Raw genomic sequence first — 18,690 nt, 5'->3', positions numbered from 1 at the left:
GTACAAAGGAGGGGGGGTTGTGCTTATTGACTATCAGGGACAGTGTTGAAAGTACAGCTCTGATACAACAGCAGTAGAAGTCTAGATATATCTGCCAAATTAAAAATCATAGTCTTTGCCACTTTGGAAAATCTATGATTGAACTATAAAAAAAGTGCCTAGTGTTGTTCACTTACAACTTGATTGCCTTGGACAATTATTAGAATGAAAGATGTAAGATTAAAAAAAAATCTACGGAGAATGAGATTAGAAAGGACCATGAAACATAGTCTAGTCCATGCCACAGTCAGTGCTGCACTGACTGCAGGGTGACAGCTCCTGAGAAACACTGTCTGCTCTTGGTACAGAGGTGCCTAATGAGCTTAAGAATAAAATGTGACTTCAAGTTAAATCTGCAAAACCTGCTATTCCCAGAATGCATGTTGCAAACCTCCAGGTAATAATAGTTGTAACCTCCAATTCTGGCTTGGAGGAACAAGGATTTTACTAACCCTGGAGGCAGTCAGTGCAGGGCAGGGAGTCAGGATTTCTGGTGGGTTTCAGTGGTGTGGTGACACAGGATAAGGCACTTGTTTGGCACAGAAGAGGACTGGCACCTGGGATCACTGCTGCCTTGTCTCATACTGCTCTTCCATATGGGCTCTTTTGCTCTACATCATGTAATTATTTCTGGACATAGCAGCATGTGAAGAAAATTCCTGGTTGAAATACTCAATTTATTTAATGGACAGAGGTTGTTCTGTTGACTGCATTAGACCCACACTGTTATTTTTACAGTTAGGGAATAAGCCATTAAATAATCTCCTTAAAACAAGGATTACATTATGCTTTCATCTGGAATATAGGTCATTATATTTTTGAGTGGTGATACAGTTGGGTAACTTGGCTGGTGATTGGTTTCAATTTGAATGCTGCCTGCAAGCATCATGTAGCAATGACAAAAAAAGCAACTTGGGTTTGCCAAATGCCAGCTCTGAAAAATGGCATGCTCTTTCTTGCTACTTTATATTTTCCAAAGTTAAAAATCAATTTCTGGCTGCAGAAATTAAAGTGTTAATTTTCAGTTGATGTCAGGGAAGCAGTGTGAAAGTGAGAGTTGCTTTATCCTTGAGGCAAAATGAGCTACTCTTAAATGAGTAAACCTGTTTGCTAGAACTTGATGTATAAAGTATGGTTTGTTGGCTTATTTTTGTTTTTAATAAAATACACATTAAGACCGGTAACATCCCTATAGAGTAGCAAAAGAACACTTACCTATTATACTCTTTGGAAGGGAATAAATAGAGAGGAGAAAAGTTTCTCCTAAGTGGCTGAGAATAAAATGTATTTCCTTAGGTTGGTTAAACACTAATTGGCTAAGCTAACATAGCTGTACTTTGAAACAACATGAATCAGTCTGTCTCTCGTCTGTGTGTGGACAAATCTTGGCCTGAAAATTTATTTAAATAATTGTTGAAAAGAATCCCACCAACCTTGTTTTTAACTTTGTTTTGTCTAAGGTGTAGCTTGTCATCCATGACTCCTGCTCGCTCAAATTGTACAAATAAACAGAAGGAAGCCCCCAGTTTGCTGGGAGGCTGTTTTTGTAGCCAGCAGCTTTCCTGACATGCTTTCACTTACCTGGCATTTCATCTAGTGTTCATGATGCTTCTGCCACCCAATATGTACGTTTTAGAGTGTGAAATCAGTTTTTTTCAGTTTGCCTTGCTTAAGTTGTGCTCCAGCTCAGTACCAACCATATGCCCACCATTCCTCTGGGAATGGTTCCTCACCTCTGTGGTTTTAACTTTAAGCTAAATAAAAGCAGAGGTTTTTTCCCCTCAAGCAACTCCATACTGACTGTGACTGTGTAATATTTAAGTGGCCCAGTGGGTTGTGCGTAACACAGAGATTCAAGTCAGGAAAGCTGGTTCTCTCCAAGCTGGTTCTCTCCACTAAATGTCTCAGTATTCACACTGAGGTGTGTTTGACAAGTGCTGTTTATCACGTATTTGAGGAAATGCAGGTGTAGTTATGTTTTTGAAGGAGAACAGGCATTTTCTTGTTTGTGTAGCTCTTTTTTGATTCTGTTTTCCTTAAATTGTGCTCCTTTGGCTATGAGATTGATTTTGGCTATTGAAGTGTAAAAAGATCTGGAGAAACTTCTGTATCTAGGCACCCAGTACAACAATTCCAAACAGTTTGCCATGGTGAACAGACTAATGATTCGCTGTTGGCTACATAGTGGAGGTTTGCTTTCTCAGAGGAGACAGTCTTGCCAAAATAAGTCAGTGGTTACTTTGTGGGTTTTTTTTGCCCCCCCCCTTTTTTTTTTTTTTTTGTGGGTTTGTTTTGTTGTTGTGTTTTGTGTTTTTTTTTTTAATTTGGAAAGATTTTTGTTCTTAACAATGCTTTCCTGGAAATAAGAAGGATTTTTTAATGTATATATATGTATGTGTTTAGAATACAGTGATACAACTCTGTTGCTTATTAAGTTGATTTTATTCCTGGGAAATTGTATCAGTAAGCCAAATAAATGTTTATTTGTTTTTTTCCATTTTGTGCTTTATGTAGTGTTTCACTGCCAGAGATAAGACTGGGAAACAATGTGTGGATAATACAACAGTTTTTAGTATGAGCACAGAGACTGTTTCTCATAAAAAGATTACACAGGGAGTTGAGAGTAAAGCTGAAATTGTGCTGTTATGGTCAGTGAGATTTAAACAAACTGATTTTATGACATCTAGAATTTTCTCTTGCAAATGTTAGCCAGTAGGGAAGAGGGTTTTGGGGCAGCTGGTAAGCTGTTCTGCCTCAACATGGAGAATCATATGGAATTTTATCAGGTTTAGCCTTTCAGTGAAGAAGCATTGAAAAGGTCAAGCTTTGTGTGTTTGCAGCACTTCTGGCTTTCTGGGGAAGGTGTCCCCTATGAAAGGTAGGGAGCTCATGGGGTGGGAGCCAGAGTTTTAGTACATATGTGTTTGTGGCACTGTATGTCCTGTTCCCTGAGGGGCTAGTTAGAGTCACCACACCACTTCAGTTGTCTGGAAATCTGAGTCATGGAGTGATGGCAAGGCTTGTCAGTTCAATGCTCATTTTGCTGGCATGCGCTGTATCCTGTAGCTGAAAAAAGGGACTAAACCTTGCCTTTTGGTGTGTATTTCTACTTCAGACTTCAGTTAGCAGAAGTCAAATTTCTGCATAGCTCTATTGGACCTTCCTCTTCACAAAGGTCTTAGAAATTCTCTTGAGGAACCATAGTTCTGAAAATAGGTATAACTTATTTCCCAGTTTTTTGGGGTTTTTTTTTCAGTTTGAGATTGTCAGGTAAACTGTATGACCTTGAAGCCTGCCTTTAATACAAGCCTGTACATAATACAGGGTGATTTTGTTTCTCTGCTAAAAAATGTGAATTAGCCTACTCTTGATTATCTTCTTTCAAGCGGTTAAGACTTCCTTTCAGAACATGTTTCTTGTTGCTTACAGAAAATAGGTCAACCTTTATCTTCCTTAATTGCTGTATTTTCATATCTCCACATTTTCTAATTTTTTAGGTACTTATAATACTGAAGCAAAAGAGTTTTTTTTTTTCTTTCTACAAACAGTGACCTAGAGCGGTAACTTTGAAATATTTATTGGATACAAACTGGAAGTAAATACAAAAAATTCTGGTAACTGCTTCTGAAGACTGATTCATGTAAAAATTATGTTTACTTTTGGAGGCCAGTTTGCAGAGGAAATTTTTGAATCTATCAGGTCTGAAAAGCAGTTTCCCTCTGGAAAGCCTTGGATTCTTTCTCCTGTGAGGATCTGCAATCCCATGGATGTACATTGCTGCCTAGGTGTTTGTGTTCTGTATGTGGTGTGTTTTTGCAAGTCTGGATTCAGTGTTAATACGTGAAAGAGGGAAGGAGATAGAGAGAGGGAAGGAATCAGGAGTATTTTCTATCCTGTGTCCCTTGCTCTGATTCAGGGCTGAATCCCCCTGGCTTTTCTAGAATCACTGTTCTTCACCTTCTCTTGCTCTTTAATTGTTTAGGCTGCTTTACAAAGGCAGCTGTATTGAACTTGGGATGCTTGTATAGAATGAAATAGGGAAAGCTGCTGGGTTTGAGCCTTCCACAGCTTAGTACTGAGCATATATAAAGGTAAGTTCTGATCACTAGACCCAAAACAGTCCAAGTAGTATGGCTTAGTTACCTTTTATCCAGGACTCTGTATAAGCAAAACACTGGGAACTGATGTACGTCAGAGAGGTTGGCTTGACCAAAACTACATAATAAAGCTCAGAGAGAAAAGCAACAGTTTTTCTGCAGTCCTTGTGTTGTCCCTATGGCTTAAAATATATTTTGGAACAAGATTTATCATACAACACCTCCACACACACTCTCTTAAAACTATATATGAATAATTTCTTTGTATCTCAAAACTTCTTTGTTCTTAAAATCTGTTTGTCAGAAAACCTTTTCTGAAAACTTATTTTTAAAAGAAATAATTATTTTATTATAGTAGGCTTTCTTTCACCGAGTTTAAAAAAAATTCCTCCTGTGTATTTGTTCCTGACTTTTAATGTGTGTGTGAGATATTGTTCATCAAAGGATGGGGGGAAGATACCTTCTCTCTATAGGAACAAGCGTGACTGTTAAAGGTGCCTCTTTTTGTAGCAATGGCTTCCTTGAAGTAGCAGTACACAATTCCCAGCGTTTCTGCTGTGAAGAGAACTTTGGCAGCAGAATTTGTTGTTGTCTTTTGGAAGGCATTGTTGGAGGAGCCACTCTGACTCCTGGCTCTGAGGATTTGGGAAGGTACCATCTGACCTGAGTTTCCATCCTTGGATCACCATTGGCAGAACAGAGAGTGTATTTTTCATCTGGAACTGAGCTCCACCAGCAGCTTAAACTAAACATCAGCAGCTCAAACTAAGGAGCTGGCCTTGGAGCTGAGGTAGCTGAAGTGCATTGGATTTGCTCTTTTCTGTCCTTGACTGTTCCTCACTGCTGGTTGCTGCCCTCCCAGAAACTTTAAACTGGTTAAGCAAATGCTAAACCTCATTCTTCGGGATTCTGAGCCAGCTTTCAGCTGTTGAGCTCATTAGGGAGTAAACCTGATGTGATTGTGGACTGAACAGATGTCTATATGTTCTGACTAATGTAGTCAGAAATAAATTCTTACATTCTTAACTTTAAACTTTTCATCAAAAAGGGCAATTAAAAAAATGAGATGCTTGAGTTTAGTAGTAGGAGTCTGTTGCTAAATTTTGTTTGTGTCTAGGATGTCAGCTGTCATTTTTTCTTTACCTGTGTAGGAAAAGGGAGGTTTGAAGTGAATAATTTGGTAGTGAGTAAAAAAGAGGACTAGAGCCAATGACACAAGGCAAATGAGAGTGACCATCCACTGGCTGCAGGTGGCTGGAAAGTCCAGAATGTGTGTGTGTCTCTTCTTGTTGCTAAAGAATAAAAAAGCTCCTTCAGATGCTTTTCTCTGCCTCAAATAACTTTAATGCATGATTCTTTTAGAGAGATTTTTATTATTTTTACTGCTTTTCCTCAAAAGCACTTAGCTGAAATATTAGATCATGTGTCTTTATAATGAAAAAATAGAAAATTTTTCTCTTTAGGTAGCTTACTATTTAAGATGGTGTAAATCTCAATAGTCTTCATGAGAATCACAGCTATAGTCTTGAGTAAAGTTCATGTCAGAGTTGAAATTGTTTAGTTTGAAGGTATGACTTGGTCATGATAGTTTGTCTCTGGCATTAAAACCTGCTTTTGGTCAAAGACTGATCATAAAATATGGTGTATAAAGCTTTTCCCAAATGCCTCATCTGCTTGTGTTTGTGTTTTACTGCCAAACTGAAGCTAAAATGTCTTTGTTTGTACTGCAGTGGGCTAGGGGCACACTGACAGTAATGAAGGAGTGCAATTAGGGGTTCGTTCTGGGGTGCTAATTTATCCAGCTAATGTAGTTGTGTATAGAAAGTGTGTGTCTGCACTGGCTGGTGGTTTAAGCTGCTTGTAAAGGCAGACTTGGAGTACACTCTTAAACACATTAAAGGCCTCGTTACTGAAGAGTAATTGCAAGAAAGTGTATGGTATGCTGTGAAAGTATCTGACCTGAATAAGGAGCTCTAATGTTTACAATATTTACTTTACTTTCAGGTTAATATTTAGGAAGTAGAAATTCTCTAAAGCTTCCTTTACCCATGTGGGGCAAGAATAAGTATTTAGTGTGTCAGTATGCTTCTGTATTTGCATGATTCTACTTTTCTTTGGCTTTACAAATGGCATATTTTTCCTTCTTTTGTCATTGAGATGAAATACTACAGAAAACATTTCCTAGTTCACAGGTTGCCTGTTGGTTCTTACTTCATTGCAGAAAGAAGAACTGGTGATTACCTAATGTTAGCAATCTGCATTTGCCTGATGAAAAATAAAGTAGAACCATTTTACATTGGAGTTTCTGTGTTACCCTCCCATAAGTAAGCTCAAAAATTAAATAGACTAAAACACAAAAAACTGTCAAAATAGGATATCTTGTGATCCCTCCTTTGTGCAGGTGTGCTGGAAGTAGAGGTTGAGGCTTCATTTTTGTCATCATCAGGTAGAGCAGTAAGAGGTGTGCAGTGGGAGGAAGAGGAGTCTCTGTTAGCCTGGACCTTTGCTCCTCAAGTGGCTGAGAGTCACCTCTACTGTTTTCTCCAGTGCTGATGTCACTGCAAAGATAATGATTCTTCAGGATATACTGTTTTTGGGGACCATAACTGATGGCCTTTCATTGCCTTCAAAGAGTTCTGTAGTAGCTGACCTTCACTTTCACATAGAGGATTTACTTTGAAATTAGTATTTTGAGCTAGATTTGCTGTTTATTGCAAACAAGCTCTCCAGCAATGTTTTTACAGCACTTGTTAAAAAATACATGGAGTTAATAAACTTTTTGTAACATACTTAAAATCTTGTGTGGTAAAACCTTGTCTTTCTCTGGCCAAGAAAATCTTTAAAGCTTTAAAAAATTGAAACAAAATCTATTGCAGCAGTGAGTCCATTGTGTGGGCTGGGTGGAACTCGGCTTACATCATTTGTCAGGAAAATATTCCTGTTTGTTGTTGGTCTGGAGATATGAAAGGTGTCAGAGTTTGTGAAAGTGCTCATCCAGATTTGTAGCCACACTCTGAATATCCCAGCTGTTGTTTAGAGGCTTTTTTTATAAGGTGGCTTCTAATGAGTTTTTGTGCTGTACAAGTCACTTATCTAAAGAACTTGAATTCTTTTTTTCTGGGTTTCCTACATGTAATACTCTCACTGGGTTGATGAGTAAAACTGTGGCTTGGTTAGGGAAAAAAGGTTTTTGAGGAGCTGCATGTAAGTTATGCTAAGCCAAGTCTTTGAAAGGGCAAAGGCATGTTGACTATAGTTTCAAAAATGATAGAAAATGCTACAGTATTGAAGGTTGTCTAGTTCCCAGACTTGCTTTTTTGGTTTGAAATTGCTCAACTTTCTGTTCCTGCTAACATCATAAGTAACACCTGTTCAAAACGGGGGAGGACATGCGTGTCTTTGTTCTTTTATGTGTTGTTTTTCTGGTTCTCTATAGCTAGACCTAAGTCAGCATTCTTTTCTTGATCACTGGGTGGTTGGAATTGGAAGAGAAGCAAGAGTGGTGTGGTTCTGCTCTTCGGTGCTGCTGGGAAGGGCAGGGTGAAGCTTAACCTCTTCTTGTTCCTGCTCACAGCAGATGTGGCTTGAGCTGTTCCTCCTTGGGCACCTTCCAGCCTCCCAGAGGTGACAGTCACAGATTTTCCCCCCTGTGCTGTGTATGACTCACCTGAACTCTGACTCCTAAGCACAAGATATCCCAGCACTCAGCCAGAGCAGTACTTTTCAGGAAACTGAAATGGAAGTGGACCATATGTAGAAGTGCATGCTCTTTTATGAAGTGTGAAAATATATTTTCCCCTTTTTGACACAGAAAATATAAAAAAAGATGCATTTAAAATACAAAAAGTCTGAGATTCAGCTCTTCATTCTCTAAGGAGTGAGGGAAGACATTGTGAGTTAATGTAGGTCATGCTGGCTTTATTTGGTGGATACCTACAATAGGTGTCCTCGTGATGGCATGCTTGGAATGTTTCAGCTCTGTATTTTTATAGGAACTTGTATAGGCTGAACATTATTTTGCCCTCTTTGTTTCTAGATTTGTTTTTTTTCCTGTACAGAGATGGGAAAACTTGTTCTTGGCTGTTTATTTATAGTTTCGTTGTTTATATTTTATATTTGTGTTTATATTACTTATGTTTATATTTTAAATGGTGTTGTTAATTTTAACTGTTGCAGGTGGTTTCAGGGAAATTAGGTGAGAAGGATCTGATTGTGGTTCATTATCACTTTTGACTTCACCACCTATAGATATAAAGGATAACAAAAGCCTCTAACATAAGTGATTGCTAAGGAATGTTTTTATGTGGAGAGCATACACTTAGTATGCAGCTTTTGGAAAGTTAGTCTTCAGGTAATCTGTATCTTCACATGACCTTTGTGACACTCTGGATAAGGAAAATACCTGTATGAGGGAGAACTGAGGGCACAAATTAGGGAGGTAGAGGAAGCAGACTCTGGAAGATTAAAAACAGGGGAAGTCAAAGCTGTGGGGTGAACTTCTTCATATGTTATCTATATGCCTAGATAACAGCCAGTGCTGTTAAATCATAAGATTTTTAAACACCAACCTAAAAATCATAAGATTGCTTTTACCAATGAAATCAGAGTTTGAGAAATATAGTATAATACAGTAGTATAATTTTAAGTATATTATTCCACAATAACTTTATATTATGCCCATTAACATGTTGTGTACAGCATCAGAACTAATTTTTTTTTTCATTAATAGATTCTGGTGGCAGGAGGAGAATAGTGACCTGAGATGGAAGTCAAAACATCATTTAGCAAAGCCAGCAGGATTCCTGAGACCGTATCCACATTAATTAATGAAGAATTTGTCTTGGTTCATCAGAAATCTGAGAATGCATCTGGAAACGATGAGAGGCCACAGCTAAAGGTTTGCTATGATTTTATTTTTAAATGTGTAGCAAGGTTTGTATTGATGAAAAGAGTTCATAATTGGTGTGTGCTCGAGGAGAGTCTTAGACTGTAATTTTTGTCCTTGCTGGCTACCAGTGAAGTTAACAGCTTGAATTAAACAAACCTGTCCAAAAGTGGCAGTTCAGGTTTTCTTTCAATAACTTCTTTGGGGGTTAGCTTTGTTGTATTCTGTGGATCTATGCATTAGTAAAGGACTTTACAAAGAATGAGATTTTTTTTAAAGCTTAATATTCTTTATTGAGGGATCAGAGACTGTTATCTTAAAAGCATGTAATTAGACTATGTAGCAATGGCTTACACCATGTCTTGCACTTTAGTTTCTAATTTAGTTTTCCTGCTTAGTGCTACTTCAAGCATGAGTAAGACCTTTTCTAAAAGATTTCTACCTATAAATAGCAGAATATTTTAGCACTTGGGTGACAGCTGACTGGTTAAATACAAATTTTTCCATTTAAGCTGTAGTAGCCAATGTACTGGGTTTGGTCTGCTTGGAACAATAGGACTTTGTTCCCCCTGAAATGACAGTAAGTACCTAGTTTGTCTTTGCTGTACTGTTTGACAGTTATTTACAGCTGATAATTTCTGTCTGTATTAGACATAATCTGTTTCTTTAATCTGGAAAGAGGCTGGTGGACTGGAGGCAGAATCCATGATGCAGCATGGGCTGTGGTTTTCTTTTGTCTGAAAAGCTGGTACTTGTGAAAGATTCTATTTTTCTTTTAAGGAGTGTGTATCTCAAATTTTTTTTGTTTCCTTAGGCTTGCACCACTCTTATGTGTGGGAAAATTGTGAAGCAGCTGAAATGGACTGAATATGACTAAGAAAGTAAAATTTTCTCTAAGACTAATTACTGCAAAGTCTATTGATCTGTAGTATGGATGGAGGCTCTAAATACACAAATCTGTTATTCTAAGAGAAGTCTGTAGTTTTTTATGGATGGTTTATGGATTAGCAGTGAGAACATCTGCATTTTATGTAAGGGGATCTGGATTATATTTGATTCAATTTTATTGATTCTTGGTTTGTTGTCTCATTCAGCAAAGTTTCTTAACTTTTGCCATTAGTAAGATTATATACTTGAAAACTAATAGTGAAAGTAAAACTACAAGTACCTTCAAAAAATGTCATCTCCTTCTGCTTACAGGTATTTTCAGACGGAGATGAGGAGTTGGAGAAGGCAATGGAAGAGATACTGCGGGATTCTGAGAAAGACCAGTATGTCACTGCGCTCCCAGAAGGATTCAGTGATGGCAGTGGCCAGGCAGCTGCAGATGGGTCAGCAGGACAAACAACCCAGCCCTCTTTGCAGCTTGTTTTAGACCCCTCTGCTACAGGTATTGCCTGAGTGCTTTCCCTCTTCATCACACATGGCAGGTTTTTTCTTTATACAGTTTCAAGTTTAACCCTAAAATAAATATAAAGCTTTCCACAGCTTCATTCCAAAATTATGTTGGAGAATACCCTTGGGGCCTCCTCTTAGTTGAAGATTATAGATAAGAATAGGTTATTATCAGACTGATACCTTGAGCTGCTCTGCTTTGGTCAAGATAATGTTCATTTTGTCTTCAGCCAAGGATTAGTTGGGACTAAGGTTTGTATGAGTTGCTGAGCGGAGGACGGCTGAGGTGGATCTGCTGCTGCTGAAGCTCAAGAAGTTTCAGGGCAGTGCTCATGGATAGTTCTACCTGCAAATGAAATGCACCCTGAGCAAACTGATTGAACTGTCCATCTCTGATGGTGTCACCAGATAGCAGTAAGGTTAGCTTAGGATTTGGTATTTGCTAGGAATGATTGTGGTACTTGCCTGGTATTTGAAGGAAATCTGCTGGAAATAAAAGAAATATGTTCTTGTGATAGAATAAGATAGTTTATATGAAATGGAAACGCCTGTCTCTTAATTACATGTTTGCTGTATTTCTGAGAAACTTACCTTACTGTCCTCCTGTTTGACATTCTTCAGAACCCAACCCTTAGCATGAATGAACAAAGAAATACTTGTAGATATGTTTCTCTCACCCCACTCCAGCCCCAACAGGAATAATTCAGTTTTACAGCCTTCGTGATTCTGAGTATTATAGCAGTATCAGCTCTAGTAATAAGAATTACAAATAACAGGGCACACAGAAGGGTCAGGGCTAGGTGATCTTCAAGGTCCATTCCAGCCCTTTAATGTTCTATGATTCTGTGACTGCTTAAAAATATTTAGAATGTCTGTGCTGTGTTCCTGTGGTGCTAAAGAGACTCAAAATGCAGTTTGTCCCCATGCCACACTTGGAAACATGAATTAGATTAGAGCAGACTTCACAGTAATATTAAGCTGCCAAATGGATTTCTTGCTACTGGAGTTGAACTGTCTGATCTCGTGTCCGTTCCTGGAAAATGTAGGAGATTTTGCTGTGGAACTCACTGGAAATAAAAAATGTGTAAAAATAAAAGCAAATGGCTGAAGAAGCATTTTCTTCTTTTTCAGAAATCTCTGCACTGAGGCTATCTTCTCCCAGTGAACCCCTAGAAGAGGACAGCGTGTTGTTTAACAAACTGACGTATTTGGGTTGTACAAAGGTGTCAGCCCCACGGAATGAGCCAGAAGCTCTACAAGCCATGGCAAGCATGAAGTCCTCAAGTCAAGCCCCTTTACCTGTAACGCTCTATGTTCCAAACATTCCAGAAGGCTCTGTAAGGTAACGCACAAGAGTTTCATTTGTTGCTTAAGCAGACACACATAAAAAGTGGCTTCTCACTTTGTTACTTGCACAGGGAAGTAGAATTGCTGGATTTGTGCCTGAGGTTCTTGCTGAAGACAGTTAATTTTGAGAAATTCCTCTGAAACAGCAAAATGTGTGCTCAGATTTACCATGCAGTGCATGGCTGGTGGTACCAGTTACCACACCGTGTCAGCAAAAGCATCTCTTTCTACCTTAATATCTGCTCAAATATGATAATAGAGATAAAGGAAAGGCAGAGCTGTTAATACCTGTACTCTCCTGACCTCCCTAGTCTCTCAACATTTCTAAGGTTCACGTGTTGCAGGAGTCCTTCTGGCCTTGTGTTTGCTGCAGAAGTGTCAGTTTAGACTCTCCCATCTGTGATTCAGAGGTGCCAGTCTCTGCTTCCAGTCATTGCTGTGCAGAAGCCAGCTCTGACCCATGTCTGCCTCATGATGCCAGTGCTGGCAGTCTCCAGATACTAGAAAAGATTATTTTCCCATGCAAGAAAGAAGGGTCTTTTAATTAGTGATGAGGGGGTCAAAGGTTCTTGATCAGGGTGCACTAAACATGCACCTGTAGCTTTTTTGCATCCAGAAGTAGAGATCTCAATATCTCAATATCTAAGATGTTTATTTTTAAGCTCTGATTTCAAGGTACCTGAACGATATGATTAGATTTCCTTCCTTGCCTGACCTGTGTTTACTCATCCTGTGGAGGAAGAAAAGGACCTTCAAGAATCTGTATTATTTTCTTCCATTTTTTTCTTTGAACCTAATTTGAGTTTCATTTGACATAAGAAAATACTTCATTTGTATACTTCTACAACAGCAACAGTCACCCAGACACAAGATGTGAGGTGTTTGGTGCCTATTTTTTTGTACTCAATGTGGCCATTCAGGAGGGTTGTTTTGCAAGTGAAACAGCAGGTTCCTTTGATCTTTAATTTCAGAGGAGATAGTAAATGTGGGACTGCCTGAGAACCTGCACAGAACTGAGTTGTTGAATCCACATGTGACATAGCACATTCCATCAGAGCTTAGGTGATACTAGTGTTGGCTTTGAGGAGTGTGTTCATACCTGGTGTCTGAATACTTGTCCTGTGAGGTTCCAGTTATCATGTCCCACCAAAATTAAAGTGTGCTGAATCCTCCCAGGGCTCTTCTTGCCTTTAGGTCTATATTTTTATTGTTACAGACTTGGGTTTTTAGGTGACTAATGGTTATTGGTCCTTAATGTGAATGTGCATGTGGACAAGTAGTGAAAAGATAGAGGAGAACATTTATTATTCTTTAAAAGTCACTATCCACCAATCTGTTCTGAAACACCACTCCTGCTTTTAAGTTTCTGAAATATGGGTTCTATGTTTGAGAGTATTTTAAAATCTTGGATGAGGTCTTAGATCTGTGATAAATACTCACCTGAATGTGGCAGTGTTTGCTAAGCTATATAGTCCTGTTGATTCAGAAATTGTTTTCATAATGATTTCTTAAACAGATATTTAAATGTCTTTTTAATGTTGCATTTTCTTTGATCTTTGTATAAAAATCACGTTTTTATGGTTTTCTGTGGTTTCTGCATTTCTTCTTTTGTGTTTTTCACAATGGCAGTTGTTTACTGTCTGATCTAGAGGTACTGTATTTGTCTGTATTATGGCATATAAAAGAAATTAAGTCAGTGTTACAACCAGGAACATTTACACCTTAAATTTGTAAAGCATAACATGTCTGTTCCTGCTGCCCATCTCATCTACTTGAATTTAGCAATAATTAGCATTTAGATCCTTGTTTATCTAATTGCAGAAAAGCCTTTTAGGTAGGCCTGTTTTACTGACCTGTTGCTTTGATCTTCCCTGTTCCTTTTCTTGCCAGAATAATTAATCAATTGAGCAATTTGGAGATAGCCTCATTTCCCATCTATAAGGTGTTGTTTTGTGTGAGGGGGCAAAATGGAACTTCAGAGTGTGACTGCTTTGCATTTACTGAGAGCAGCTGTGGGACAGAAGAGTTCCAGATCCATGTTTTCTCCTGTGAGATTAAAGAAGCTGTAAGTATTCTGTGGTGCACAGTGACTGGGAAAAAGGATTCAAGCAGTTTTTGAAGAGGTCATTCCCAACGTGGAAATGGTATATAGTGCCTTGAAAAGTGTGTTAGCACATATGAATGAGTTATGCAGAATGTGCAGCTAGTCACACATGAATATTATTATAATTTTAAGGCTTTGCTTTTAGTGTTTCAACAAAATTCCAAAGTGCGCTGTAATGGGAAGATCTGGAAAGCCTCATCTGGGGCTTTTGCAGGCCTCATTTAAGTATGTTTCATACTGAATTTGCAATGTATGCCTTTGGAATTAAAGGAATCATGTTACAGTGCTCTCCCCTAGATATTTTAGGAAGAGCTGTGTGATAGTCTGGGAGAAAAGGACTTCTTAGGGTAGAAAAGAGGTGCTGAAAAAGAAGAAATCTCCTTGGGTTTTGACATCTGCCAGAGCAAGCTGTACATTGTGTTGTTAAAAACACAACTTGAAAAGTACATTATGCAGGTCCTCTAATGAGCTGCATTTCTAATCTCTAATCTAATTTATATTAGCTCACTGAGCATGACATGAGCAAGGAATGTATCAGGAATGGAAATAGGAGATGTTGTTACTGAAGTGGCTTGGTTATTGAACACATGATGTTGAGTGCTTTGTGGTACATGAGGCATGATTTGTGTTCAGTATAAGAGGCAAGTGATTTTTGACCTTCAAAAACCTCACAGTGCATCCTTATTTTTGATCACAGTATTAATGATTTTGCTTTTCTGCAGGTCAGCCGAATTTTGTATAGTTTCTCCACAGCATTCAAACGTTCTTCCAAACAAGCATCTGATCATGTGAAGGACTTTGTTCTTCCCACACCAGACAGTGATGTGTACACTTTCAGTGTCTCCTTAGAAGTCAAAGAAGATGATGGAAAAGGAAATTTTAGGTAATCAGAATGGAAAGGGAAAAGCAGAAATCTCTTTGGAAAAAGCACACAGCTACTTCCCACACGCACAGCTACTGTGTTGCAACAAAATTCATTTGACCTCTTTTCATGAGACATGAAATAGGAAGCTGCTCTTTTGATGTTACAATTTTCTTTGTATTTTTTTCTGTAAAAAGATAACAATTCAGAATACTTTCTTCAAGTGAATTTCTTTTCACAGCATCATTTCTTTTAGGGATGCTCAATGGATGCCTGTGCAAATTGAAAAGATAGTAAGAAGTCTTTTAAAAACTTTAATCAAACTAAGTTTCTTGAGTAAATACAGTCTAGTGGTCTCTTTTGATGTTGTTTTTTTAAAAAATTAATTAATTTTGAATTAATTTAAAATTTAGAAAGCATAAACTCTTTTCTGTATTTAACAGTTCATGTTCTATACCTGCTGAAGGATTTTTCTATTCTTTTAGCCCTGTGCCAAAGGATAGAGATAAATTGTACTTCAAGCTTAAACAGGGAATTGAGAAGAAAGTGGTGATCACAGTTCAGCAACTTTCCAACAAAGAACTGGTCATTGAAAGGTAAAAATCTTATGAAAATAAATGATGGTTAGATTTTTGAAAGAATGGTATTTAATGTTTTCTGTGACTTGGCAAGTTATGTGATAGAGAAAAATGTACCAATAACACAAAGTGTGATTGCACAACAGAATTAGTGCCACCAGATGGCAATCTTAGCAAAAGAGTAACAACGGGAGAATTCGGTTCTAGTGAAAAGGAAACTCAAGATAAAAGGAGCATCAAGAAAACCTGCCCCCAACCCTCCCAAAACCTGACTGATCTCTTGACTTGGTTTCAAGCTTTTACTTCAGAATGGAAACTAAGGTTTTAGACAAGGAATATACAGCAGAATTTTTTTTCATTGTTTTTGTGTTGTAAAACTAGGATTTTGCTACTCATTGACTTAAATCTCTTTTCAGTGTAATTTTAATTTAAACAGTTTTGCCTTCAGGATTCAATTAATGAGGCATTTATGAATAGCATTTGATTATTGCTTTTCTCCCCAACATAAAACTACCTTTCTTAGAAATTAGCTTTTATTTTGGTGGTGTTTAGAATATTCAATTGGGGATGTTATTTTTCTTACTAGAAGCTTTGCTGTGTAAAAGTTATTTAATTGGAATGACATACACAGGCTTGTAAGTCATTTTATGTACTTACCTCTGATAAGATTAAAATTCAAAACTGGTGAAAGATGAATGCGAGATATATCAGACTGAGCTTCTGAGCAATTTAATCTTCAAAAGTATTTCCAAGTGGAAGTTACAATGCAAAAAAATATTTCTGAAGAAATTTGGTCCCTGGTCTAAAGATTTTTAAAGTCTTTTGTCATGGTTTCAGGAGATCAAACTTGGTTGCTGCTCAGAGAAAGTGCTCCCTCCTGGTGTTCAGGCAGAGTGTGGGGTTGGGTCAGGGTGATGCAGAAAGTTACTCTCATGCATTACTTTAGCCCTTCCTGCTCTTGTGCCCTGTTTGACCTGGGTTTTGCCAGTTTTTATTTGGATCAAAGCAGCTAAAGAGATGATGTTCATTTCTGAGTCATGTGTGGCACTACATAGGTTCAGTCCCACAGTGGGGGATGTCAAGTCTCAGTTGTTTATAGGATTCAGGAAGAAAATTCTGGTTAATGGTCAGGGGCTTTAAGGAAGATGTTTTTAAGTGTGAAATAGCCTTTCATTTTCAGAGATGGAAGGACTCACACCCTTCTCAATACAGTGATGTTTAGGTATAGTTTGCTACTGGTTGTACAGGAGAGTGAATCCTGAGTTTTGTGGATATACCTCAGGTTAAAGTCTAGACTGGTGTCCTTGAACTGAATTACAAAATATTGATTGGTTTCTCTTCAGTAGTGGAAACTCTTCAAGCTCACAAAATACCAGAATGGTTTGGGGTGGAAGGGACCTTAAAGATCACCCTGCTCTGTCATGGGCAGGGATACTTTCCACTAGACCAAGTTGCTTCAAGTCCTGTCCAGCCTGGCCCTGAACACTTCCAGGGATGGAGTAACCACAGCTTCTCTGGGCAGCCTGTGGCAGGGCCTCACCATCCTTACAGGGAAGAAATTATTCCTAATATCTGATGTAATGCTGCCCTCTGTCAGTGTGAAGCGATTCCCCCTTGTCCTGTCACGGTGTTGACTTATCAGCCTTATCCATGGCTAGCATTTGTATTTTTATAAATGAAAATATACATTGATGAATAACAATTACAGTTCTTTTTTTTTTCCTGCTGGTGTAGAAAGTAGTGGAGTATGTGCAGTTGCACAGAGCTGCTTGGTAGCCACCTTTAAGTGCAGAAATCCAGCAGATCTGAGTGAGACTGAGGCCCACAGTCTGTGCAGGTTATTTTAAATCCTGGCTGTGTGGTTGAGCCCCATCATGTTGGAGGCTGAATGTGCTGATAACGGTTTCTGTAAAATCCATCTTCTGCGAGTGAGAGTCCTGACCTGGTTTGAGCTGATTTTCCTCTTCAAAATAAGAGGGAAGAGAAGCCCTGACTTCTTGCAGCAGGATGCTGCTGGGCATCCTAAGTCTGCTTCTGTAAGAGGCAAGGGTTACTTGTTCCTGATTCCCATTCTTTTGGAAACATACTTCCCAAAAGTTGTGGCTGTTGCACATCAGAATTTGTGTACACCTGAGTGATGCACAGCAAGAGCAGCATCTGGGAGCTGTTGTCTTTGAAAGGCACAGATATTTGGCCTGCCTCTGCATCTTGGCCTTACATTTTTCTGTAGCAGCTGTACCAGGAGCTGATGATCCCCCTACTACTATCAGTTGTAGCCCTCTCAGAGCTATTTCTGCCCCAGGAATAAGAAGTAGTAAGTATGCTGTTAGGTTCTGCCCAGTTGAATTAGTCTCTCAGAGAATCTGGTTTGTGTGGCTAAATCCAAATCCTGGATCTGAGCTGCTTTGGGTGCTTTCATGGCACTGCATTATGGATAAAGATAAAATTGTTGTCTACTGGTTTATGTACCACTTAGATTTTTGTGATTCTAGTAGTGAAAGATTATGGAGAATGGAAAATACTGTTGTGGATGTAAGTTACTGTTAAGTAACTTACCCCTAATGTAATAGGAGAAAGCTAGGTGGGGTAGTAATTGCATATCTTGAGACTTTTACAGTTAATAGTGCTACTAAAATTTTGATTGCTGGTGTCCATATGTCCAAGCAATATTTTTCAGCATATTACTTAGTTCTGAGAGTCAGTGAGAAAAAGCAGTTTGATTATCAGAGAACCAAACAGAAGAAAAATTCTTCCAACAAAACCCTCTGAATTACAAACTCAATTTTCCATAATATTTCAAATAGCAATTACTTTCAAATTTTTTTCTTTTTTCATTTGAGATCTAAGTTTATTTTTTAAAAAACCTGTGCAAGACAGATTGCTGTTCATTACAAATACATAATTCTGTTTGGTGTTTTTATTCTTAATGGAGTATGGTCAAAGGAGAGAAAGAGATGATTTGCAGAAACCTCAGACCTGGATTTGTGCCTTCAGTAGTCAGGAAGTTTGAAAATCTGAATGTCTGAGGAAGTTTTTTTGTTATTTTTTTTTTCTCTTAAAAATATCAAGAGCATTTTCTTGTAAAATGATTGGACTGGAATGCAAGGCCCTGTATATCACACAAATTCAGGTTTAAAAAAATTGAAGAATGAAGTCTTAAAATTGAGCAAATTGTTGTTTCTTGGGTTTTTTTTAAAGGTCTATGATGCTATATGATTTTTTTGCACCAGTGCTGTTATGAATAATAGAATGAATGAATTTGTATTTTTTCCTATGATTGCATGAGAACAATTTTTAAAATGAACTGGGGAGAGAGTGAATATTTTCCTGCCAGTCTCCTATACTAATGTATAGGAATTGTTGGTATCTTTGAACTCATTATT

General features: G+C 38.1%; 1 protein-coding gene across 3 annotated transcripts in view; it reads left to right on the top strand.

The window, feature by feature from the left end:
* Positions 1–18,690, top strand: part of RABGAP1L (RAB GTPase activating protein 1 like) — a 232,992-nt gene that overhangs the window by 12,430 nt on the left and 201,872 nt on the right. For all 3 annotated transcript variants that reach the window (XM_053984798.1, XM_053984799.1, XM_053984800.1), the window contains exons 2-7: positions 8,866–9,033; positions 10,222–10,411; positions 11,548–11,758; positions 13,654–13,828; positions 14,590–14,750; positions 15,215–15,325. In XM_053984798.1, the coding sequence (XP_053840773.1) occupies positions 8,899–9,033; positions 10,222–10,411; positions 11,548–11,758; positions 13,654–13,828; positions 14,590–14,750; positions 15,215–15,325 (983 nt within the window). In that variant the 5' untranslated portion in view covers positions 8,866–8,898. The remainder of the gene's footprint in view (positions 1–8,865; positions 9,034–10,221; positions 10,412–11,547; positions 11,759–13,653; positions 13,829–14,589; positions 14,751–15,214; positions 15,326–18,690) is intronic.

The sequence above is a fragment of the Vidua macroura genome, chromosome 9 (assembly GCF_024509145.1).
Source record: "Vidua macroura isolate BioBank_ID:100142 chromosome 9, ASM2450914v1, whole genome shotgun sequence".
NCBI classification, from domain to species: Eukaryota; Metazoa; Chordata; class Aves; order Passeriformes; family Viduidae; genus Vidua; species Vidua macroura.
Note: the sequence above shows the minus strand (reverse complement) of the source record. Positions and strands in the feature narration are given on the sequence as shown.